General features: G+C 43.1%; 1 protein-coding gene across 2 annotated transcripts in view; it reads right to left on the bottom strand.

Annotated features, from left to right (window-relative positions):
* Positions 1-550: 550 nt before the first annotated feature.
* The window catches only part of PTPRG (protein tyrosine phosphatase receptor type G), a gene marked incomplete at its 3' end in the record, with an annotated part of 403,062 nt that continues 377,852 nt past the window's right edge, over positions 551-25,760 (bottom strand). For both annotated transcript variants that reach the window (XM_080625483.1, XM_080625484.1), the window contains exons 16-29: positions 16,543-16,639; positions 14,777-14,859; positions 14,422-14,556; positions 14,053-14,187; positions 13,499-13,671; positions 12,850-12,985; positions 12,367-12,513; positions 10,303-10,396; positions 8,578-8,654; positions 8,021-8,149; positions 5,557-5,703; positions 4,599-4,741; positions 1,445-1,580; positions 551-697 (exon numbers count right to left, since the gene is read on the bottom strand). In XM_080625483.1, the coding sequence (XP_080481609.1) occupies positions 551-697; positions 1,445-1,580; positions 4,599-4,741; positions 5,557-5,703; positions 8,021-8,149; positions 8,578-8,654; positions 10,303-10,396; positions 12,367-12,513; positions 12,850-12,985; positions 13,499-13,671; positions 14,053-14,187; positions 14,422-14,556; positions 14,777-14,859; positions 16,543-16,639 (1,779 nt within the window). The remainder of the gene's footprint in view (positions 698-1,444; positions 1,581-4,598; positions 4,742-5,556; positions 5,704-8,020; positions 8,150-8,577; positions 8,655-10,302; positions 10,397-12,366; positions 12,514-12,849; positions 12,986-13,498; positions 13,672-14,052; positions 14,188-14,421; positions 14,557-14,776; positions 14,860-16,542; positions 16,640-25,760) is intronic.

The following is a 25,760-nucleotide window of genomic DNA, read 5'->3' as shown; positions in this document are numbered from 1 at the left end:
TACTACACCTTCACTGCAGCTAATCATCACCTGCCAACTTTTGCAGGATGAACACTGCTCATCCGCTCCACTGGAATGCAGAATACCAAAACTGTGACATGATCATTAAAGGAATAAATATGATAGGAAGGGGTTCAGTATCTGTTGTAGAAAGAATCCATCTGGCCTAGCATTCAAGATTTAAGATTCGAGGGTCACTGTCGTTAGCAAAACTTCACTGCATTTCAATGAAACGGAACAAAGCGTATGCTTGCTGTCATGGAATGTCACATCAGGGCTTGTCTTGGATTAGAATATTATAGGCAGTAACACTGATCATATAGTGCAAACTAGATAAAATTGCGTTTCACTGCGTGAAATAAACAGAGGTGCAAATGCTCAGTAGGATACCATTAAGACATAAAATGGCAAAAAATAAATATCAAAACTTTTATCAGTGTAAAAAAGTAATTGGGTTATTGTATAACCTAGAGTCTGGCAAAAAAGGCCTCAAAAAAGTTCACTCAGTCTTCAGAAGTTCTACAAATTAAGTGCCTTTTCAGGTTTCCAATTAGACAAGAGACTCCATGCTTTCTGCGGGATCAGATTCGTCACTGGCCATCACAGCACCATTTTTGTCCAGTGTCATGGGACCGTTTCCATTTTCCTTAGTGCTGACCAAGCTTAGCATTGCCTTATAAAGAAACTGGTACTGTTCCTGGAAAAGAAAGAACAAGTTCTTTAAGCACATGCATACAAATGGCACTTAAATGTGGCATTTCCAGGGACGGTCATGGATATTCATTACCAGAAGCATACATGTAGCAAAGAAAAAGAGAGCAATCAGCTCTGTTAATCTAGTTTAACCTTGTCAACCCGAAAGTCCAGTTTTGGGTAGGTTATATTATTTCTGTAAATAATATAATTTCTTATATCATTATTTAATATCATTTCTGGTATAAAACACTACAGGAGGCTAGGACAATACCTGAGACCAGAGGCCCAGCCCCAGGTTGTTCCCTGGTACCACAGAGCCATGCACACTGAGGCCAAGGGTGTTGCTCTCGCTGCACAGTGAGTGAAGAGAACCAGTGTTGAAGCTTTATCATCTCCCTGCAGTCCTAGCTGCTCTGCTGCATCCCTTCAGATTGTTTAAATACCACAGCCTAACTTACAGGGCTGGCAGGGGGATGATGAGGAGCTGAAAGGTCTTTCTCTGCTAGGGCTGCCTGTACAGCAGCCCCCTAACTGTATGAGCAATAAGCTGAACTGCAAATCAGAGATCTACAGTGTGGGCTTCGGGGTCATAGAAAACAACTTACAAAATAAAAAGCTCAAATGCAAATTCTGCTCGGTGGGAGAAGCTGTAGGGCTTGATAGCATACACAGTGTGTTTTAGTTCATGCTTTTGGTCACAGATGAAAACCTTGTAAACTAGCCATTTACATTCCATTTAAAGACTTACAATGTCTGTAAATACTCCAGGCCGCATAAGATTTATCATCTTTGCCACCTGGAACACATCGACAGCATTTTCATTCTCCAGTTGCTGGGACAGAGTGGTAAGGGCACATAGCGTTCCTGCTGACACAGCTCCATACCTGAAAAACCACACCGAAGGAGTAAGGTACTCAGAAAGAGACCGGGGGCACTAACACAGAGCCATGAAAATGTTCATACAGTCTTATGTGATTACTGCAGTTCATCTTTGTCTCTATTAAATGCTTGTTTTATACTAGCTGGTTCTTAGTAATTTTAATTTATACGAGAGAAATGTGATGGTACACCAGTCATCCCAGGGTATCCGCAGTATTCAATACAAAGAAGTGTATCAGCAGAAGAATGTGAGCAATTTAAAAATACCCAGCCTATAACACTGGGGAAGACTATAACACTCTGATCAGTTCTCACATGCCACATGTCCTGAAAGCATCTGCATTATAGTTGAGTGTATTTCAAATTCATTAGTGGGAGCTCAAGCAAAACAGAAATGATTAGAAAGAAATGAGACTTTGCCTTTTCCTCCACATCTGACAATTACGGAAAGCTAACATGGATATGAGGTGCTCACAAGTAAATGGGGCACATCTCAAAGTATTCCTTAGGTCTGATTCATTGGCAAAGACAACATCCCCTGAGCTGGGCACCCAAGAGACATTATGGATTCTGAAGAGTTGAGCTGTGCTGTCATTTGGTAAGAACCTGAGCAATGGTTATTCATCAGGAGCACGACTCACGGTGTCCTTGAGATACTGGTCAGGTAGAAACCTTACTGCAGCTGTATGTGTGGGTATGCTTGTACCGTATGGGCAGCTGAAGGCAGAAAGGATCCTAAGCAACAGGGGCTCGTAACTGCTTCTGAGGAGCCTCAGCTCTCCTCTGCTCTCCCAGCACTCAGGAGACCAAATCCTGGCTGTGCCAGGGGTCTGCTCTGCGACTTTGAGCAAGTCTGTGTCTAAATGTCCCACCTGTAAAAGGGGACATTGGTGCTGACTTGCTCTGTAAACTGTTTGGAGAGTTAGCTGGACCTGAGAACTTACATAATCAGCAAGTGCTGCAATGCCATCTTGTAGAGTCAGATCACCACTAGGAGCTTTTACAGCATCCCTGTGGAAATCAAGACATATGCTGGCTTAACTTCACATGATTTTTGCAAACTCAATTTGCTTAGAAATGGGAAACAAATCAGATGACAACAGATCTGCTATATTTGATGAAAAGTCTATAGGAGAAGCAGCAGAACCATATAGCTGGCTGCGACTTATCATCTACAGGGAGAGTGGACAAAGTGGCCAGTGTATGTGCCTGAGGAGACACAACTTAAATGCCTCTGAGAGTTCAACAGCCTCATTTTTACTTGGCCTGATAACCGCCAACTCCCAACAGTCCGAAGGCTTTTCTCATAGAAAATGATGCAGCAAATCTATTTGCTTACATATGGGCAGTTATATTTACAAATCTTGACATCTGTCTTGAGTTGGAATATCTGACCTTCTTTGAAATGTTGTTATTAAGTTCATCCCACCATGTACTTCCTAAATACCACATGGAGTTAGTGTCTGCAAATTCATATATTTGGAATTAATCTGCAGTTGTAATTATTAGCGGATTATGTGATATAGTTGCTGCACGTAGTAAAGGGAAATTTTCATTTTCAGCTACATTTGCTTAGGCTCCAATGAAAAGCAGAATCCACATTATGTGTTAGGCTTAAAAATAAAATCATTGAATACGACAAATAAACCAAAAAAAAGCAATTTACAGAAAGAATGACTCAGCATTGGTGGGAATGTGATTTTGATTTATTTTTTTTTTGGTATCTAGCATGAAATGCCCAAATCAATAATGGTTCTCATTCTGTGAAACATAATCTTAAATACTGCAAGAGTAGCAAAACCTCACACTACCCAAAGCATGAATATTAAAACCAGCCTGGAATTAATCAGTGCTGGCAACAGGCAACAGAGCTTACACCGTGCATTAGCAAGGCAGGAGGTGGTGGGAGAAAACCTACTTGCTGCAGCCCAAGGCACTGTTTGCAGCAGTCAGAGAAAAACCTGTTGCAGCAGCAACACCCTGATGTGAAGCCAAAGCTCTTGCAGCAACAGCAGTGGTTTTGCACAGAAGGTGAAGATTTCCCAGACTTTCCCACTGATTCTGTTTTGTAGCAAGGTCTAATGGACTGGAGCACAGGGAGGTGCAGGTATAGCAGCCAGTGATGCTGGCTCAGTGTTCACTCCAAGGACAACTCAAGCAGTATCAGAAATTGGCTTCCTTGGGTTTTTAAGGGCAGAATGACTCCAGGAAGTGCTCTGCCCACCAGGAAAATAGCCCCTCCAATGAGATCCTGTTGGATCCAGGCTCCAGCTCCACTGTAATGGTATTTTGCAGCTCCATAACGTGTGCAAAGTAGTAATATGCAATGCAATATTTAGCATCCTTTACAATTGGGCATTCAAGCATAGCTGGCAAGGCAATGCTCACCACTGCACGACAAAAGGAGAGAAGTGCTTGGGCATGCTGGCCTTGTGTTAGCAGGCTCCCGCCCTCCCACTTGGCACCATATGGGCCCCTTAGAGGGCTATGGGGAAGCAGAAGGAGGGAGAATAAATCTGCTCTCTAAAAACCTGGGCCCTCTGTCACAAGATACTTCCGCTGCTCATCCTGAGACACAGCTGAGCAGAGCTTGTTCCATCTTACACAGCACATTAAACCTGGGCTGTCAGACAGGAGCTCAGGCTGTTTTGAAACTGGCTTCCATTAGCCCATATTGGGCCTTATCTAAACCAGGGCTCTGCTGGGTTCTGAAACAAGCTGTAGGATTTGTATGGGATACTTCCAGGTGCAGAAGAACCCAAAATACAAAGCAAACACATCCTCACTTTCTGAGTCCACCTAAAAGTATGGCGAACTTAAAAACTACACTAAGCAAAGTGTATTTAGCCTCAGATGCCAACTGAAAACTCACCCCTGTAAGTCGAAATATTCTGTTCCTGTTCTCTAGACCAATAAACCCCATCCACTCCATGCAAGAATGGGTATCAGTCCCAACAAATATCCTATAGCTGAGTAACTCCTTGTACAATCTGCACATAAACGGGAGAAAAGGGATGACATACTCATCATGAACTATGGTGGGGCCATCCCTTGTTAAGGCCTCTTCCTTGATTACATTGATAAGTTCAAAGGTACTGCTTATGGGAGCATCTGGGTTTGGCCATTTAGGACACTGAAAGTGGCGGACTTCCAGAACGTAGTCATCCTGCAATGAGAAACCAGCCTGGGCATTAGCTACTTTAGTTTCACATTTACCTACTCCAGGTAGAAAGAGGGAAGAGCCTCAGTACAAACTAAAGAGATAGATACCTTCTTCTTCCACACCGTTTATATAGAAGGAAGACAACAGACACAAGGCTGGAGCATCTCTGTAACAGTGAATGCCCTAAAATCATGCAACTCTAACAAACTGTGTAGTTGAGAAAAGATTTTGTATTTGAGGTCAGGGCTTATATCCACATAAACCTCTCTCAGAGCCCCTATAGCTCCAAAGTCAACCAAGAGAAGAGCAACCAAGGAATTCAAATTTAAAAGGGCTTGCAAAGTGATGTTTTGCAGCAAAATCCAGCCACAATCTGGACAGCAGACTAGAGGCAGGTTTATAGCTCAAAACCAATGTCCTTACATAAAATCTCTTAATTAAGACCCCCCCAAAATGAACTATAAGTTTATAAGTCTAGAAATATAACCTGAATTTTATAAGCAAAAATAGGACAATAAACCTTGGTTGTCCTTTACAAAGAATCATTAAATCTACTTGTGTAATTTCAAAATGTAAAAACCAGTGTTTTCACTTTCAAGTAAGACAAACAATTAATACTAGCTAGAAGAATCTACCTGGAAGTAGAAGTGAGATGGAGGAGCCGACGAGAATACCTCTCCCCTGTGAGCAACATGCATGGACATGCATTTACCAGTAAATCATCTTCAAAACTGTTTCTGAACTCTTCTTCCATATTTAAAGGACATCAATAACATTTTGGTGACAAGCCAAGACCCACATTTGGAGGTTTATTTTACCTGGGTTGCTTCAAGGATAAAGTCATGGATGATAATTTGCTCTTCGTTAGAGAGGCACAGTCTGTCTTTGCTGATAAGGGTCACAGTAAAGGCCTCACAGTTCATGGATTCCTCGCGACTTGGCCAGTACACAAACTCATCTTCTGCCTGAAGGAACGAAACAACACAACTACAGCCTTCCAGACACCCTGTGTGTGTCTGAAAAATCCAGTGGATCACAAAACTGGTTTGATAAATAGAGATGATCAGCAGCTGACCTCTAAAACCCATCTCTGTCTAAAACAGATTTACTATTACAGCTGCCAGATCCTGTGTCCAAACAGGCGATGTCTACTTTTTAATTGGTTTCATAGGGAAATGGTTATCTTAGCTCACTCATACTGAACCTTTATATTGTATCCCAGGTTTTATTACCTCCTGTCTACACAGTTTTGCTGAAAGATACCTGTTTAGAAAAAACGTCACTGACCTTTAAAGATTAATTGCTCATTATTGTTAATCTGTGTTTATTGTGGTCTAATCCAAAACTCCAGGTCTGTGGATTAGGTCTAGTAGAAGACTGATGGACACTTTTGTAGGGCTTGACTTTTTAGGAGCAAGGGGAGCAGGGAGGAGAAAGGAAGAAACCCAAATGTTCTTAGCCTTGAAAAGAACACTGGCTTAACTTAATGCAAGGTCCTCAGAGAAACTCCTCTCCTGAAGGGACACTGTAAAACCTCAGTGAGACTGTGAATGGTGGAGGAAGCTCCGTGCTGCAGGAGCCTAATTGACAGGATGTAGAGAACAGACTGTCAAAGCTTTTCTTTAAGAAAAACCTGTGAATTCTTAATTTACAGCAGAGAAAGGAAATGAGGCTCTGCCACCACGTACTTGCAAAGCCTGTTTCTCCTCCTGGCTTTAGGAGCCTATCACCCCTGCAGTGTAAGCACAGAAGCTGCTCTGGCAGCATGTACAGCACTGTGCGCTTGTGTCTGAATAACCCATGTTAAACTTGTGACAAAACATGAACTACGAACCTGCTTCATCCCGTTGCACCCCTGAGCACATCTCCAAAACCAGGCTTCTTTCTGTGGGCCTGGAGACTCAATGCACGTGACATGCAAGATACTGCTGAGATTTGGGCCTTAAATGTTTATTCTGAAAATGGGACTTGGGGTCCTAAGTCCTCTGAGTCCCTTGAAATCTGCCCTAAATAAGCAGAAGTGCCAGCAAGCAATGTAATATGGCTGAGAAAGTGACAGGTCCTCATGCAGAAAGTAGCTTGCATTATCACCTTGCCCCTTGGCATTACACATTCAGCACCTTGCCACTGCCTCAGCCCTGTGCCACCCCTCTTGCCAGCCAACACAAGCCATGCTAACCAGCAAGCAAGCACATGGGTTCCACTGCCCCGCAGGCCAGCCTCCACCTTGGGAACAGTAGAGATGAAAGAAGGGACCAGGCATCCTTGCAAGGGATGTGGCTGAATCCAGCATCCCTCCTTTACCCTTTAATCACTATTGTTCTGCAGAGCTGTTCCGTGTACTTGTAAAGACAAGATCAGCCTCTTCATTTCCACCTGACACACTTTCATTCCATTAGTGCTTTCTGATTCGATCTGATTGCTCTGAAGGCTCTTAGCCTTGCAGTGCCTGCAGTCCCTTTCATCGCAAAGCACGCAGGAAGCATATTGACTGCTGCCTCTCTAGTAGCCCCTCATGACTGCTATTTTCCTGCCGTAATGAAGGTGGTTTCTCTTCCATTCTCGCCTATAACCATCTATTCACCTCAGTGATGCATGCATGAAAAAAAGGACTGTTTACTTCTTTATCCTTTTCAACATGCCCTCTTGAGACGTGCTAGTAAATCTGGAAGTAGCGATTAGCATTTCACCTGGGTCTCCTTATTCTCTCTCCCTCTGTCTCGTTATTTCCACTTAAATTAACATACATGTTTGCTTTTCACTTTCATCAAAAACAGCATTTGTAACCTTGCACAGGCATAGTCTTGCATGGCCCGAGCTTTAAGCCCCTGGGCAAACAAGCAACTATTCTGCTGCCCCTGCTTTGTATTTCTGCTCCTCCCAAAGTCCTTACCCATGGCCCTGGCCGCTCAGTAACATCGGTGTCTTGCATCCTGCCATCCAGGCAGCCCTCAGGAGCTTTCATAGAATCATGGAATGGTTTGTGTTGGAAGGGACCTTAAAGCTCATCTAATTCCAACCCCCTTGCCATGGACTGGGACACCTTCCACTAGACCAGCCTGCTCCAAGCCCCATCCAGCCTGGCGTCTAAGAGGTTGTCATCACCAGTGGGCTGTCATCACCAGCTCAAGATGTCTTTCCCAGGGGTGAGTGCAGGAAGGGAGAGCAAGAATCAAGCCCCACGTCTCAAACCTGTCTTTTCATAACAAGCTATAGCGAAGTTTGAGAAGGTAGCTCAAAAACTGGCTGCAGCACCGTGCAGGGAGGTGCAGTTTAACTCACCAGGCTCTGGTTGTCCGGCAGCATGACAATGATCTGTGCATTGTGGTCCCAGATCATTCGCCAGAAATCTTTAGTCGTATGTGGCAGCGGATGTTGGGTTATGATGAACTCGTTACTCCTGTAGTAGCCCTTTTGCAGCAAAACAAACCACATGGTTATTTACTGCTTTCAACACTTTTAAAGCATTAATTTAATCTTTGGGGACACATAATGACCCTATTCCATTTTATTCCACAATATTTTCACACATGCTATAATTTTATAATTCCATTTCCATTCTGCAGAGTCCCTGATGTTTTCATTTACTCTAAATCCCACTATTTATCTGACTCTATCTTATGGAAATACACATTCCACCTAAATGCACCTTGTATTTAATTTTTTTAGGCAACAATCTTTAATAAAACACAGCTAATAGCTTTACATTATGGGGAAGGTGTTAAAATCTCATCTGTTAATACACAGCCATTGCATACAGAATCAAGACAATTACAGGCATCTGGCATTTAGCACCTTAGAATTGATTTTACTTTGTAATTAGGTGTTGGCTTCCTCACCATGATATAAGAGGCATTAATGTAATCTGTTCCCTTCATTCCAGGCAGTGGCGCCAAGCCCACTCTAGCACGCTCAGCTGTAAGATTAAAATAAAACAGAAAGAAAAAGGAAAGGTAAAAACAAAAAAATCAAGGTCTGGTCATGGCACAATGCAGAAAGTAAGAATTTCTCAAATGTTAACAAACCAAACAGCATGCAGCTCCCATCTCCCGCAGGAGCAGGCCAGCACTTTTAACTGACTTAAAGCATCACCTGCTAACACAGGATATAAAAGAGAATGTTGCACAATATTCCCACAAGGACAAAGTAATTTTGGGAATCAAATTTTACTATAGCAAAGATTTTCACAGCAGGCTGAATTACCAAATAACAGTATATGCAGTGATAACGGGGAATTTCAGGTAATTCTTGGCTGTAGTGTTCCATTTGTCTCCAGCAGCACACAAACCCAGCTGATTTATTTTGTTTTCCCTATCACTCCACAGCACCACCATCATTCACTCCTCCCAGCTGGAGGGTGAGAGAACCTCCAGAGACAAAACCCTTCCCTAATGGCTAACCACCCAGAAGTGTGAGTGTGTTCTTCAGCAGAGCTATACATCTCTGTGTTTGAGGGCTGGATTCAACAACATCCTCAAACCATCTGACAGGCCCCAAGTGCCAAACCGAAATCACTGCAGCAACAGGACACACAGTGCAAAGCCATCCAGATAATTTCTGCCCCATTCACGTTTGGGATTAAGATAGATCCTGATGACTTTCCTTTCAATTAACAAACTCCATGTCTGTGCCACTATTACTTTGTGCTAAGCTTCTATAGAATCTATATAGAATCTACAGAATCTATAGAATATAGAATCTATAGAATCTAAGATTCTATAGAATCATAGAATGGTTTGGGTTGGAAGGGACCTTAAGATCATCCAGTTCCAAACCCCCTGCCATGGGCAGGGACATGTCACTAAACCATGTCACTCAAGATTCCATCCAGCCTGGCCTTGAACACTGCCAGGGATGGGGCATTCACAACTTCCCTGGGCAACCCATTCCAGTGCCTCAGCACCCTAACAAGTTCTTCCTTATATCTAACCTGAACTTCCCTTGTTTAGGTTTAAACCCATTACCCCTCGTCCTATCGCTACAGCTCCTGATGAAGAGCCCCTCTCCAGCATCCTTGTAGGCTCCCTAGCTTGGCTATCATCTGTCCTGTATGCCCTTGGTAATGTGATGGCAATGACGTTGTGCCCACGCTTGGTTTGCTCAAACTGCTTGGCAACCATGCAGAGAGTCTGTATTAATGACTGTGAAATTGTGTCCTTGGGCACTAAATACCCTCATATCTGGGGAAGGCTCACAGGCAGAAACTGAGTGTAGTAGCTGAATTACAAACAACTTGTGCCAATCACACTGGGAGATCTCACCTGAGCTGAGAGCAGTATCAAAGTAATTCTCTCAGTATTCCATAGATTTATCCCCTACCTAATAATTCAAATTCTTAAGCACTTCAAATTAACATTTCACTTGGACAGGATATCTGGCTGACACTGTCACTGTTTTCTTTTGTTCAGTTTCATCAGGGTAATTCTGAAAGACAAGACAGCCTGGCCTCAACAAAAGATTACATTTCTCCTTCCTAGTGGCTATGCCTTTTCATGCATAAAACCAGGAGAATTCAGTACAAAAAGTTATGCTAGGCAGTAATCAAACCAAAGATGTGATCTTACATGGCACAACTGATGAGTTCCTGTTCTTCTCTTTGTTGCAGTCTTTCTGAGCACTGAAGCATTCCACGTATTTTGCATTACACTGTGTAACCAGCTGAAAAAGAATAAAGTAGTCAGTCCTCAGAGTGCTCTAAATGAAGACAGGAGGTTTCTTTGCCAACTCCTGTGAAAATGCATTAGTAGAAGAATAAACTACATTGTTAAACTTGTTTAAACTACTCAAGATGCCAATGGAAATCATCCTTTTCATACAACATGTTTAATGGATAAAAAGATTTCTGCAGCTCTCAGCATCAAAACATCCTGAAAATGAAGTTCCATTAAAATGAATGTATTTTCACTGAGCACTACACTTAGGTATCTTTAAGAGTATATTTCATAGACGTGCAGGTATGTTCAATCAGAAGCAGTTCTCAAGGAAGAAGAGCTAGAAAAATAGAACAAAACCCCTATGTTTTCTCCCCAAATAAAAGCCAGATCATTCCTGTAGAATCTCTTTTTCTGCCAGGCCTTTGGGGAACCCACCAAAGATCTGAGGGATGCCATGGGTTACATTCTCTGGTCTGCCAAGTTCATTCTGAGCTGCTTAAAGGCACACAAAAAAGATATAAGGGGGCAGATTCTATTTGAATATTCACCCAGATTCTACCAGAGCAAAGAGAGTGAAGGTGGCCTTTTCATTTCCTGCACTAGCAACTCATTACTCAGCATAATTTGACTCTAAGATGGTTGAATGTAAAGCACTGTACCAGGGCATGAGCACAAGTCATTTTCTGCCAGCTCTGTGGCAGCAGCAGAAGCGAGAGAAAGATCTAGTAATTGCTGCTGGTCACGTCCCGGTTTCAAATGCACTCTAAACAAGATAGCACTCAACTCATCTGTGTACTGGCATAGGCCTCATTAGAAGTTATGGGGTTTCTAAATACCTGCGCAACGCTGGTAGAGAAAGTGATCGCTGAAATTGGCACTCAAGGTATTGAAAGTTTGCCACAAGTCATCAGAAGACATCTTAATGTGTACATTTGCTATGTGTCCGTTTATACTTAGACATATAATCTAGATGTATCTACTTATATTTATACATACAAGTTTTTTAATAAGAAATCCCTTCCTCCTGCTGCGTTATGTGAGTGTATTGCTTGCGCTTGCACTTGCTTCTTTAATTTAGTAATTAAGCATCTGGAATGTCTTGACTGATGGAGAAGTACCGAGATTTCTATGAGTGAATTCGGAGAAGAGCCTGTTTGGTTTTTGAATAGCTTGGCACCTGGTATAATTTAACGGTTTCAGTTCCTTGGGTAGTTATTGAGCGCGTTTAGCTGTGAAAACAGATGTCATGTATAATCTTATGATACACAGTCTCACAAAATATTTTTAAAGGCATTCAAATAAAATGTAATCAGAAAATCTTAGGTTTCAAATAGGAGATCTGAGCAAAAAATAAATTAGGCCAGGATGAAATCAGCTATGATATAGGAGGGAAAAGCAGCAAGTACAGTTAATAGCAACGAGAAAGGCCTATTGTGTTTCCTGGTCTTAAAGCATTTTTCATAACATAATAGAATCCCAGACTGGTTTGGGCTGGAAGGGACCTTAAAGATCATTTGGTTCCACTCCCCCTGTCACGGGCAGGGACACCTTCCTCTACAGCAGGTTGCTCTAAGCCCTGTCCAACCTGGCCTTGAGCACTGCCAGGGATGGGGCAGCCACAGCTGCGAAGAACCTCATTTCATGTCCTTCTCCATGTATATGCAGGAGAGCCATAGATTGGAAGACGACTTTCAGCCAAGCTAACCGCAGACTCAGGCACACCCAAGCCCGTGTGGGAACAGGGAGCCTAGCAGCACACTCCAAAACAGTGTCCATGCCCCTCTGCTCACTTCTGCCTTCAAGAGTTTTAATACTGATTTCCAGCAGCGTTAGCTAAGACTGTGGAGGACAAAACTTCTGAAGCTGCTAATCAAGTGTTCTGATTTGGTTCCTTATCTATGACAACTGAACAGCTGAAGACAGACCATACAAAAGAGAGTAGGGAAATTAAGTCCTTCTGGATGGCGGTGATACCTTGAACTGTTTCTCTAGTCGCGTCTTCCCTCCTATCCCAGGTATGAGGATGCTGTTAACATAAATATGCAGCTGGTTTGCAGATACTTCAGTCTCCTTCCCAAGGATGGCTTCCAACAAGGCATCATGAATAAAAATGTACTGCTCCTAGAAAAACAAGCATGTCATGTAGGCACTTGGAATAAACTAAACAGCTGGCTTTAACCGAGGGGTAGAGCACACTAAAGGAAGGATGTGCAAAACAAAGCACCCATGCAAGTATGGCCAAGTCCAGAATAAACATTTACAAGTGTCACACCTACAGCTCTCACTAAGTCAAAACCCAAATCTGAAGTGTTTGGTCTATAAGAAGAGAGACATTCCAGAGCAAAAAGTGCCAGTGATACATTACATTTTTATAGGGATGTAACAGAAAAATGTTTTCTTTTTGATTACAACATAAAACGGACATGGCTTTAAATTCAAGCCTGCTGCAATTTTTACCTCTGTCTGGACGAGGTAGTTGCGCTGTGTCCTGATATGTTTCAGGAAACCCAGGACATTTACTGTGCTTTTGTCTTTTATCTGTTGCAGCATACTGTCTATCACAATGTAGGTACCAGTTCTGCCAACACCAGCACTATAAGAAAAACATAAGAGAAACCCATATAACACAGCCAGATGAAAGTAAATGATCACAACAGCAGAACTAAGCAAATACTCCCGTTCACAGGCTTTCGTTTTTCTGTTAGCCCCAACCATGAAAGTTTCTCAGCAAAATACTTCATTTTCTGGGAATTTTACCAGTTATGTGTTTCCTCTGTTCTGTGGGTATCTGTGCTGCACGATGAGGACGAATACAAAAGAAGCCATCACGCCCATGCCACCAAAGCTGGGCTCGCAGGCCAGGACAATGAGTATGGGGCTACCATGGTCTTGGATCTCACCCGCCCCAACACTTGCCCCTGTCTCCACTGCTGTTGTTACTGGTACGGGCTGCAAGAAGCCATACTGACATCCACCCTGTACCGAACTGCTGCTATTCTGGGCCACCAAGGTTGCTCCAGCCTGTGTTTGTCTTAGCAGGTGTGTAAGAGCATCTGCTGCGCGCTAGGTGTGCTTGCCATGAAGTAGTCACTCACACCCATCATACCTGCAGTGCACCACCACTGGTCCCATGTCTGGCGTTCTGGCTGCAGAGGATCTCCTAACGAAGGTCAGCACGGGCAGAGCATACTCCGGCACACCCATGTCAGGCCACTGGGTGTAGTGATACTGGATGACCGTCCTCTCGTTCTGCCGCCCTTTGGGGTTTCCTTTCTGACCCTGAGTGCAAAGTGTGCACGGAAAGAACAGAAAGATTTGGGATGAGAAGCATGGAAAGAGACTCGGGGCTCAGCTGAAAAACTGCTGGATTCCAACAAAAGAAGTCTGCAGCTCTGCCTCCTGCTAGGTGGAGACGGAGTTCAAGGAAAAATCCATGTGGGAACAGGTAGTAACGGCAATGACTCTGACACCACAGCAGCAGTGAACTTCAGAAATACAGGTTAAACCTTTCACCAGGTTCCTTGTAATCCTGGCTTTGCTTACTTATTTCCCATCCACTTGCTACTTTAACTTGCCTATGCAAACACTGAGTTTTGCTCCTGTGTGCATCCTACACAAGCCAGAAGGCCTCTGGGTGAGAACACTGAAGGCTTTACTCACCTTTCTCAGCTTTGTGTTCCTGACTGTGAAGCGGCGCACAGTGTAGCAGGCATGAATGTTTGTGCTCTTCAGCGTGACGATGATGTTCCCATACTCCTCGCTGTTCTCCGATGGCCAGTACTGATCGCATTTCCTCTGAACAAAGACATAGTTGGGTGGGTTGGCTGAGGCTCTGAGCTGTTGCTTTACGTTTGTATTTAGAGCTTGTTAAAGAAGTAAAATCATGGCTAGCTATGTATCCTTCTGTTCTGTTAACTATATATTATACATCAATATATATCATATCCCAAACCATTAAAACCAAATTCTGCCCCCATGATTCGGGAATGTGGTACGAAGCAACTGCTAATAAACTAGAAAATCTCTTACTCTTCCTTTTTCAACAAGGTTTGTGATCATGACAATGATTCCAGTATTCTGTTCCCAAATCATCCTCCAGAAATCTTCAAAGGTAGATTTTAAAGGTCCCTGGGTAGCAATGTAGGCTTTTGCTTTGTTGTAACCCTTCAAAGAAAACCATAATGCCAAGTGAGATGAAAGCAGTATCATGGCAGACATATCAATATTTTAAAGGTAACAGAGAAAAGTGCCTTTCTCAGAGAGGGGAATTCGCAGCAAAATTTTCAGGTGAAGCTGGAAAACACCACCATTTGACAAGCAGCAATACTCCTTCCTTGTGGAAGGATTCAGAGTCAGAGAAATCAGACCAATTCAAACAACTTACATCGACATAATTAGCATTAATGTAGTCACTGTGCTTCGAATCTTTTCCTGGTAAAGGCCTTAGCTTCACCCTGCTGTGATCATCTGCAGGATGAAAAACAGAGCATTAAGAGAGCATTAAGGAAACACAGTGCAGAACAGCAGGTAAACATTCCATTTCCCAGGTACTGGAGTAGCCTTTACTCATACATGGAAGAAATTAGCCTTGGATGGGAGGCGAGTGGGAGATGGGAGTATCTGGTCTTGGTCATCTGCTCATCGTAGCAGGTCCTGAGTCTTCACATCCCTTTAAGTATGTGGTTCGTGCTGGGAAAGCTTCTCTTTAAAGGACACTGGAGCCCTAGGAGCACAATCTCTAGGATCATCCACATCACACAGTGTAGTGTGACTCGCAGAGCCCCATAGGGCTGTGTAACACCATGTGGAGACACCAGCTTGGCCCTCGCAGGCATTGCAGCTGCCTTTGCTTGGCTCAGTGTCTGAGATCATTATCTTCCACTGCTGGGCTCACACAGCTCTACTGGCTCTGGGATCTGAGTCAATGTTCTTACTCCTTCACCATCCTCATCACACCAAGAGGTCAGACTTTAGGTTACACTCTTTAGCTCCTCTTTTTGTTCCACCCAAAGGCTTGACTTTGGCTTAAATCAGAGAAAATACTGCAGTCCTTCTGCTCCAAGGCAGCAGCATTGGGCTGGGTGGCACTTCCAACACATGTAGAGATGAGACTCTTGGGCTAACTTTAAGCATGAAAAATGTGGTTTCAGTTGCCTTCCTTAAGTGCCTCTCAATAGAGAGAGCAAGGTTCCCCCATGGGCAATCTGGAGGACGGGAATGCCTGCTTCAGTTCTCCTTCAATGGTAGTTCTCCCTCTGTGCCCACAGGGACCAGACATCTATGTCTAAAATCGAAGTTGAATGATTCCCCTTGTCAAAGGCCACATAACAGCAAGTCTTTTACAGGTCTGTGAATTGGTCCTTAGCTGGCACTTTGATGACATCTGAGATTCTGTTAGAGACATCCTTCCTATACCATCAACAATATTCCAGATTTATTGCAGTGTTTATGAACGCTGCGAACTTTTTATCAGTGGCTCCATCTCTGTTTGTAGTTCACAGTGACTGCTGCATCTGCCGTTCATTCCACATCAGAGAACAATATGGAAGAAGTTACTGCTTTCCATCCTAGACCTGCAATGATTTGCATTCTAGAGCAGAGCCCAGATTTGCAGTTCTCAGAGGAATACAGGCAAAGCCTGCACTGTGCTACAGAGATCACTGTTTGTCCAAGCCATATACACAGCTGAAGCCGGCTGAAATACAGCAGATGTACTCTGTAAGATTTAGCACCTTTGGGGTTATAAAGGAATCTCAGGAATCATCAATAAAACTCTTTGCTCCACACTATGCAAAGGCCAGTTTTCAGACATGAGCAGGCAGAAGAGCTCTGATCAATTTATCCCAGTTATTCCTCCACTGACGTTCACACCAAACTGATACTTCTAAAACTACTTTTGCACCATCAAACTGCAACATATTTTAGAACAAAAGTCGGAGTGAAATCCAGAAATGAAATCCAGAGTGACAGAGAGGTCAAAATATCCTCTGCCTTTGGCAGGGAAATTATCTCCCAGCCATACTTGAACATGTTTGTTCACTACTGTGTAGTAAGGTAACTTGAAGCTATCTGCCTTTTCCAATCACACACAGACACACTGTGAGAGGAGAGTGCCTTGATGCATTGTGCTTACAGCCAGTGCTTACTTACAGGCTAGGATGTTGATGTATCTGTTCTTGTGCTTGTTGTCGGGGTGGTTGGAATGCTCTGCAGTGATGTTCATGTCGGCCGTACAGCGCTGCACTTCCTGGGCATGAAAAACATTCAAACACAAAATGCATCATTTCAAGAAAATTGAGCTTTATCTTCTCTTGCAACAGCTCAACCCCCCCACATTTAAAGTACTGATATCTTAATTTTGGGATAAAACACAGTCTTCCAGTATTGTCCTGTATGATAGGGTCTGCTCAAACAGAGCTGTGTTAGCTGCTGCCAGGTGTACAGCTATGCTCCTCTCCACAGACTTGGCGACAGATGCACTCTGAGCACCCTGAGGACCAACTGTCTCCTCTGACCAGCAGTCCATCTGTCTTCTGGACTGCATCTCCTGTGATGCTTTACTCCTTCCCTCCTTGGGAAGGGAAGATAGAGTCCCTTAAAGGCAAGAGTGGCCAGTGCAATGTAATAAATTAAGCACAACAAGCATTTCAGCACAAGACTGAGCGCTGGACAACTTCTCTGCTTATAACCTCTCAAAAAAGGGCTTCTGACATTTAAGTTTGGAGCTGACCTTCCGTTAGTTGTCTGCAGAGAGATGCCTTTTATGAAATATAAATAAAATAGATCTCTGAATATAACAGCAAATACTTTGAATACCACCTCTGGGACACCGATTAACAGCCCACAATACAGTGAAAAAGATAAAAGGTTGTATTCATGTATTTATACATTTAAAAGCAGAAAGAGACCAGGCTTGCCAAGGTGTTTAGAGATGCAGACTGCTGTCTAGTTGAGGCTGTAGGTTAGATACCTAATCCCCATTAATACTTTTAGTTCTTAACTTACCTCTTCCTTTCATTGTCCAAAACAGAATAGAGGGCTATTAGAATGTGACAATGGAGGGTCCTTTCTCTGACCCCAGAGAAAAGCAGCTATTGCCGTTGGCCAGGCTGTCCTGGAGTGTTACACATATTCAGAGTCTCTCTTACAAACTGAATCACTAAACCTCACGTGTGCTGCCACCTCCGAGACATATTTTCTACTATTTATTTAACCACCATCTTCCTGAATAAACTAACCCCCTTTTTTATCACTAAATATTTGGTTAAACCTCCACATTTTTGGAAAATATCAGTGGTTGGAGTTTATAAAGTTATGGAAGAAACTACATTTATTCAAATCTTTCATGAGTCCCAGAAATCGCACCTAACGGTACCAGTTTCCCCCAAGGATATATGGGGAAGTGCCAAATTACTTTCTACTTTAGGCTTTAAAAATAACAGTATAGAACCTGCCTAAGAGGGAAAGTCATTAGGAGCTCACAGCTGCTACAAAGATCACGAGCTAAGTGACAGAGAAAAATTATCAAGAGAAATGCTATACAAACAGCAGATGTAACAGAGTTCAGCGTTATGCAGCCATTTCACAAAGGACTTGCATAGCAATTTTGATACCTTCCCCAGCATTTACATTTTAAAAGTGCAAAGTATACTAAAACCTTGAACGTTTTACAGCTTTTATATCCACATGACACTCCCAAATAAGAATTGCTTCTCTCTTCCCCATCCTCCATAGGGAGAAACATACTACGCTCAAGGAGATGAGCTGAGCAAAGACAAAGACAAATCAAGCCAAACTCCCAGCTGGCCCTAATAGAATTTTCATAGTTCCATTTCTATCACAGAAATAAAAAACACCATTAAAGTGTGCGCTTCCCCTAATTCTACCTGTCAGCTCCAGTAAGCAAGGGACTTCTGATTACACAACGGGCAGGATCGGTTCAGCTGAAGTCACAACTGGAAAAGCAGCATTACTTATGTGTTAGGTTGATTTAATGTAATTTCATTTTACCTTTTTTTCCTTTGCATTTAGAAATCATATAACATCACTGCTGCACCATTGTAGATCGCTCCTAAAAGATAACCCCTTGCTTCTCAAAAGCCTCACATCAAACTCTACATCCCTGCATCACTACAGAATTATTTGTAGGAGTTATTAGCATTGAAATATTTACGCCAATTGCTGTAGAATTTAATACAGACGAATCCAATGAGGTGCTGTGGAGAATACTCTTAACAAGTTAACAAACTTAATAGGGAATTACCTCCCTGCTAAGGAATTTGCTCTGACAGTTTAAATACTACATAGTAAATGTATCACTTTCTATTAAATTCTATAGGATTCTTCCATAAGGGAATTGTTGGTGAGGTTAATCATTTTAATTAACCTTTTTATGTTGATGCTGACTGTTTTCTCAACTGAACATGTTCCCAGCTGGCCAATATAAAGTTAATAGAAGAGGAAGATTAAGCCAAGACGGTGAAAAACACAGCAGTGGAAAAGAAGGTCTGATGCTGTGAGAGCTGATTAGCTGAAAATGGCTTTTCTTAACACGTAGCATTCTAAGCGATTTTTAATACTCTGGAAAGCTGCTATAATGGTGGATTCCTATGTCTGCACACTGCAAATGCATAGCAAAAGGAGTCTGTTCAAGAAAAGCCCTCCCCTCCCAATGTGCTCCAATTGTTTTTGTCTTTTAAAACATCAATGTGGAACAGTAAAAGGCCATTTTGACTTCAGCCCCCTCCCCTCGTCCAGGACACAACCGGCACTTTGGTACATTGAAGCTGTCGAACAAGAAAGGGACTGGCAACATCCTCCAACTCCATGTTGTCCACTGTCAGTGTTGCACGGACAGATGGGGTTGAGAGCAGAGGGTGGTCATCCACACTCTTACCTTCCCTGGTTCATGTCTCCAGATTCTAACAGCAAATTACTAAACCACAGGCTCCCCCTACCAGACAGTAAGGCAGAAGTTAACATTCCTTTGTTATTAAAGCCAAGGTGGTTGTCTTTCATCAATGCACAAAGTGCTGCAAGGAAAGACTAGTTGCAGCCTGTTATTTATGCCTCTGTTCAGAGGATTATTTACCCATTGGCAGAAGAGGGCAGCCCAGTGTTAATAAGTATCACCCTGGAGAAAGTTCCAAAAGGTCACCATCTTAATTACACCATTTTGCCACATTTATGTATATTACATATTTGTTTTCCCAGAATTTTCTATTGCTTATGCAATGAAACCCCTGGGATTTCTAAATCTTACTGGCTACCGAGTCCTTCACTTGCATTTAAAACATCACCATGACTATATTATTATTACAACCTAAGTTTGCAGGCAGGTCTGATCCCAGGCTGCTCACTGCAGCCTATAAATCTCCTCTCCCAGTTAGCACAAACCTGCTACTGGCACCTTGGAGCAGGACGGATAGTGTCCACATCACCACATCCACAAACTTTTCTGCTCTAGAGTATTTTCTTTGGCATTCCTTAATCCCACTTAGTCCCTTCCACTGACTTTAATGGCAGCTGGCTAGGACACTGCTGCTTTTCGTGTTTAACTTTGCAGAACACATTACTGTGCAAAGATGAATGGATACAGGCTCTTATTCTGTCTTTTCAACTTATCATTGACAACCCAAGAAACCAAAGTACATGGTTTCAATTGACCGTTAGTTACTGTAAAAAGTGTCCTAGTCTCTGCTATTATGGCTGATTTACCTTTTAATTATATTGTCCATGCTAATGCTAATTGGAATTTGATACACCCAGGTTTAACGACCCATTTTCATTGCCTTTCTGAAACAAGTTACAGATTAGTTTCTTCTAAACTTCAGAGAATTTCCATTTAAGTGTAAAATCAAACTGCACCAGTGTCTTGCTGGCAATATAAGGTTTGAGCAAGAATTTCTGCTACAGTGACTGAGCAGGAACTCGATCTCTTGATTTGGCCTTATGCAGTGCTGCTGTTGTTTCCCATTACTTGAGTTCGATGTCCTAGCAGGGGCTGAACTGTGAAAGCCTATGAATAGCAATGAGGAGGAATCATGAACAAAGAAAGGATCCTAATCCGAAGGGCTAAATTAAATGAGATCCATAGCTATGTTTTGATACTACTTTGATATTTTTCAGCACAAAAGCAGCTAGTTCATCCACCCCTAAAATCACGTTTGATCTATTATTTTTATCCCAAATTAGAGAATTCTGTGGTACTGCTCTTGCTGTTTATCACAGCAAACACGAAGCCAGCGCACCAACAGGGACAGCAGACAGCATCTGAAGATATCCCACAGGAACAGCATGGAGTTTGGGGAAAATTTAGCACTTGTACAAACTCCGTGATGGTACTCAAGAGAGCGGGGAGCTGGGGACAGCCTGGAAAGAAGGGGAAGACAAACAAACCGAAAGGACTCAACACAGGACTGGCAGTATTTAGAGAGCTAAAAATTCATGTAAATAAATTAGAGAGGAAAGGATGGTGGAGGAACATTTGCTTGTGGTATCCTGCCCTTCACAATGCAGGGAGGTGTCAGAGTCTGAGGGCTTCTAGGCAGAAGCCTTGGGTATGGCCGCAGTACTATGGCTAGTAACAGAACGCCCAGACAGCTGAACTTCTTTTATTGCTTCTCTTCAACTTCATCTCCTAATCCATGATGCCAATTTCTTAGGGAAAGTCAAGCGGGGAGATAAGAACTGAGAACTCCAGGAAGACCCTCTTCTGCAGCAGTCCTTCCTCATCCGGCTGCAACGTGCTGCTTCCCTTTGGTTTCAGTACAGCAATGCACAGAACACCTCTAATTATAGCAATTTTGGGCCTAAGTTATAAACCATTTCCCAGTGCACTAATGTCTGCTAGCAGCACGTTTCTGAAATGGCATCTTTCTACTGCCAAATTCCTTAGCGTAGATGCAGTTATAAGCATGTGTCTGGTGTAAGCTGTGTCTAATCTGTAAGAGATGCCAGTATAACTACACAGTGTTTTTAGTGTCTCAAGAAACGTGTGAAGTGCAGCATTATCTGTCTTCAATGCAGCCTTCCACTAAAGAATAACGTTCTGAGGTCACCGGTTAAAAAGAGCTAGTGACCCCTGGCCCGAGCAGCAGCAACCATGAGGATAACGTTAGCAAATCCCTGCCGTATCGCTGCAGATATGGATTTATGTTATTTTCTTACATTTCAGGACATTTAGAGGAAGGTGCCGCTGGAGTATAAAGATATTTTCCATTTCTGTGATGAGGGAGCTAGACAGCCTGCCTCCAAGTTCAGCGAGCCTGTGCAGACTCCAAATTGGCAATGAATCATTACATTCACAAGGCAGGAGAGGTCTGCAGAGATTGCACTTACCCCCTCTAATCGTCCCTGCAGCAGCACTGACCAACCCACTCTTGGGAAGGAGGGGAAAGAAAATTGTCCAATCTCAAAAACCCAAACACTGCATTACAGCCTAGAAATTCACAGTCAGCTTTGGGGATGGAAGGTGATTTCTTGGCTTCCCTGGCTCCTTTCTCAGAGCAAAAGGACACAGCTACTCAAAATACTCACCGTGTTATTCCAGCAACCGGCCAGGGGGAGGGAGTGAAAAGCTTTACTGTGGGAGGTGGCACTTCACACTCTTTTTGATACAAGAATTCGGAGGGCACATGCCCTATATAGTCAGGCTATCAGGGGAACAGAAGATGACAAATGTGACATCAGTTTTCAAAATGAGATCCAGAAGGGATTTCAGGCACTACAGCCCACTACATCCAACTTCTCTGTGGGGCAGACTGCTAGACGCTGGTAATAAATATCAGAGCTAGTGAACACCTCTAACAGACTGTGGAGAGGTCCCTGAAGATGTCTATAGGTAAGCACAGTCTGGAACAGAACAGTATATTTGGATCTGCAAAATGTTTGGGAAAAGGCTTCTCAGAAAACATTACTTAAAGACCCGATATGTCTTGGAGCAAAAGGAAAACTCTCCTTGTATAAGGACAGGTTAGAGGTGGGGCTCGCGTGCCCAGGAATTCTCAGTGCTCAGATTTCACCAGTGGGACCTTATAGAGACCTAATCTATTCCTGAATGGACTGCAGAGGAGACAAAGTGTGTTTCTGATACAAAATTATACAGGATAATTAGAACGAAAGCTGTTTGTGAAGGGAAGCAGAACAATCTCGCAATACTGAGTGGCTGAGTGATAAAACAGCAAATGAAATTCAACGTTGATAAATGCAAAGTGATGTACTTGGGAAAAACAACCCTAACTACACATACATACTGACAGGTTCCCCATTTGCTATTACCATTCAGTGACAAGACCTTGGGGTCACAGCTGATAGTTTTCTAGAGGTGTCAGCTAAGTGTTCAGTAGTTGTTAAAAAACAAATGGGATGTTAGGAAGAAGGAAAGTAATAGAAAGCCAAACAGAAAACATCACTGTGCTCCTGCAGAACTCTGCAGTAAACCCACTCATTAAATACTGTGCACAGTTTTGGCCTTCTCATCTTCAAAAGGATATGGTAAAGGAATAGAAAAAGCTACAAAGGGAACAAGTCATCGTAAGTCTAGACTGGTTTCCTCAAACAAACAGATACAGACTTCTGCAGATTCAAAAACAGACAAAGGGGGAATGAGAGGGAGGCAGACAGAATCCTGTGAGGCATTTAAGTGAACAGCGATATATTTTGCAACGATAAAGGTAAGAGGCATCAAGATAAGTCATTAGGCATGAGTTAAAAGCAAAAGGGAGTCTGTTCTTGTGGAACTATTGCAGAATTCATTGCCATGGGATGCTTTGGACATTAGAAGTCTGAAGGGTTCAAGAGGCAATGAGAAATTTATGGTAGAAAGGTCTATCAAAAAGTATTAAGCATACCAATGCCAAGAAAATCTCTGGCTCGACAAGGGGTAGATACAATCTCTGGCTCTGGAAGCCTCTCAATCTCTGTCCAGCCTTGCCACCAAACCCTGCCCCAGTGTTGCCTGTAAAACTGTGGTACCTCACCCTGTATGCCATAGCAAGAGAGTGCTGGAGCTGCCTGACAGCAAGCCAAAACCTCCTCAAACTGTTTTCAGAAGTAGGCTGAACAAACTCCAAGGTAAAATACTAAGTTACATCAGGAGACCAGCACTGGTGGTGCAGGATCATTGCCTTTATTTTAAAAGGCTATTTGTTGTTCAGTATTAAAGTGGGCCCTTTATTTCTATATCCAAAACTGAAAATTCACCAGGCTCAAAGGAAATCTTAACAATTCTGCTTATACAAGAAAGCCCAGCTATCACTAGACAACAAAGCTGGCTACTTGCACTATGATTACCCAGAGGGAATAAGAATTTGTTTTGGATGCAATCTTCCCAAGCAAGATTGGTGAGTTCAAAGTCCTTTATTCCTCTGCACATGAAACACTTCCTCAGCACGTTCACAAAATATTTAGCTGTAATTACAGCTCATTTTAAGAGGACGAGGGAGTATTCACACCATTTACTTTCAAAGGAGTCTTCTTCATGTAAAAAACAACTCAACACAACCCACAACATGCTGCCAAAAACACAGGAAGAGACTCGCACCAAAACCTAGGAACAAACACACGGCGAACGTTTACCTTCTCTGTTGGGCAGAGCTCGTGTGTGCCCAGCTTAGAATCATAGAATCACAGAATAGTTAGGGTTGGAAAGGACCTTAAGATCATCCAGTTCCATCCCACCTGCCATGGGCAGGGACACCTCACACTAAACCATGGCACCCAAGGCTTTGTCCAACCTGGCCTTGAACACCGCCAAGGATGGAGCATTCACAACCTCCCTGGGCAACCCATTCCAGTGCCTCAGCACCCTCACAGTAAAGAATTTCTTCCTTAGATCCAATCCAAACTTCCCCTGTTTCAGTTTGAACCCGTTACCCCTTGTCCTGTCACTGCAGTCCCTAATGAAGAGTCCATCCCCAGCATCCTTGTAGGCCCCCTTCAGATACTGGAAGGCTGCTATGAGGTCTCCACGCAGCTTCTCTTCTCCAGGCTGAACAGCCCCAACTTTCTCAGCCTATCTTCATACAGGAGCTGCTCCAGCCCCTGATCATCCTCGTGGCCTCCTCTGGACTTGTTCCAACAGTTTCATGTCCTTTTTATGAGCTTGGTCTCCTCTTTCACAGGTTCCACCATAAATCTCCTGACACAGGAATTCCTGAAAGGATTTTTGATCCTGTTTCCTTAAAACCACCCTGTGCACTGCCTATCTTTGGGAAGATTGATTTATGCTGTAGTATTGATCACATTTTTTTCAGCACCTGCTTGTCATCCCCTTCTCTCTTCTTTTAGGTATAAAAAGCAGTCTGTATGACTGCAGAACCTAATACCTCATTTCAGAAGTTCCCCAGGCATGACATGGCCGTGGTACTTTCCACCTAAGGCTAGCAGCCCTGTAACACTGGATTTTCTGTTTCAGCTGGAATCCTGCTGTTTCTCCATAAAACATTAGCTAAGCCTTCACTGCAGCTGGCAGATACAATTCCAGCACATAGACCATAGCTGGATATGACCGGACATGAGAAGTTACACTGCTAGCTGCTTCCAATGACTACTGTATAAATGTAACCTCAGAGTTCTCTACCCCTCAGCTGCTTTCAGAACCGGTATTCTCATCTCTGAGTCAGTTTAGGCGCTTGAGAAACATTTTACCTACAGGCTCTGTGAAAAACCCCAGGTTTCGCTCTTCTGTCCTATCACTGTGAACCATAAGGAAGAAAATCAGGCCCACAAGGCATCAGCAGGACCCAACAGAAGCAATGACAGGGAGCTGGATGATTCACCAGACAGGGATTGTCCTGTTCCTGTTCCTCCTCCTTACTCCAGGAGGAGGTTTCATTTACTCTTTAGGCAGCCAGGACCTCAGCTGTGGAGAAACACATCTGGAGCAGCCTCCAAATCTTAAGCCAGCACAGAGAATAGAACTTGGCATACGCAGTGCCATCAGAGCTTAACTTCTCCTTAGAGGGGACCTTGTGCTCCCCGAAACAGGATTAGCCGGCTAAAGCCATCTCTCCCACTGGCTGCCACAGCACGGCACTTGCAGCAGGGAGCTCCAGAAGGAAAGGAAAACTACGGCTCTTAGAGCAATGTTTTCCTTTGCTAAAACACGGGCAGAAGGTGTCCAACATTTGTTAATAGCAGTGATTTTGTGACAGCTGAAGCAGAGCCTGCTTAAAGCCAGCCCAAGTTTACAGATGTGTCGCTGATTATTTTGAATAATTAAATGGTGTAAAACCCAGTGGTGATGAATAGCACTGGGGTCGCAATTCATAAATAATTGAGAAGAGTGAGTCGCATTTGATCATCCTGATCAAATTCTACTCTCTGGAGAATAAATGTTTGTCCTGAATACCATCAACATTGTTAAA

The sequence above is a fragment of the Psittacula echo genome, assembly GCF_963264785.1.
Source record: "Psittacula echo genome assembly, chromosome: 9".
Lineage (NCBI taxonomy): Eukaryota > Metazoa > Chordata > Aves > Psittaciformes > Psittacidae > Psittacula > Psittacula echo.
Note: the sequence above shows the minus strand (reverse complement) of the source record. Positions and strands in the feature narration are given on the sequence as shown.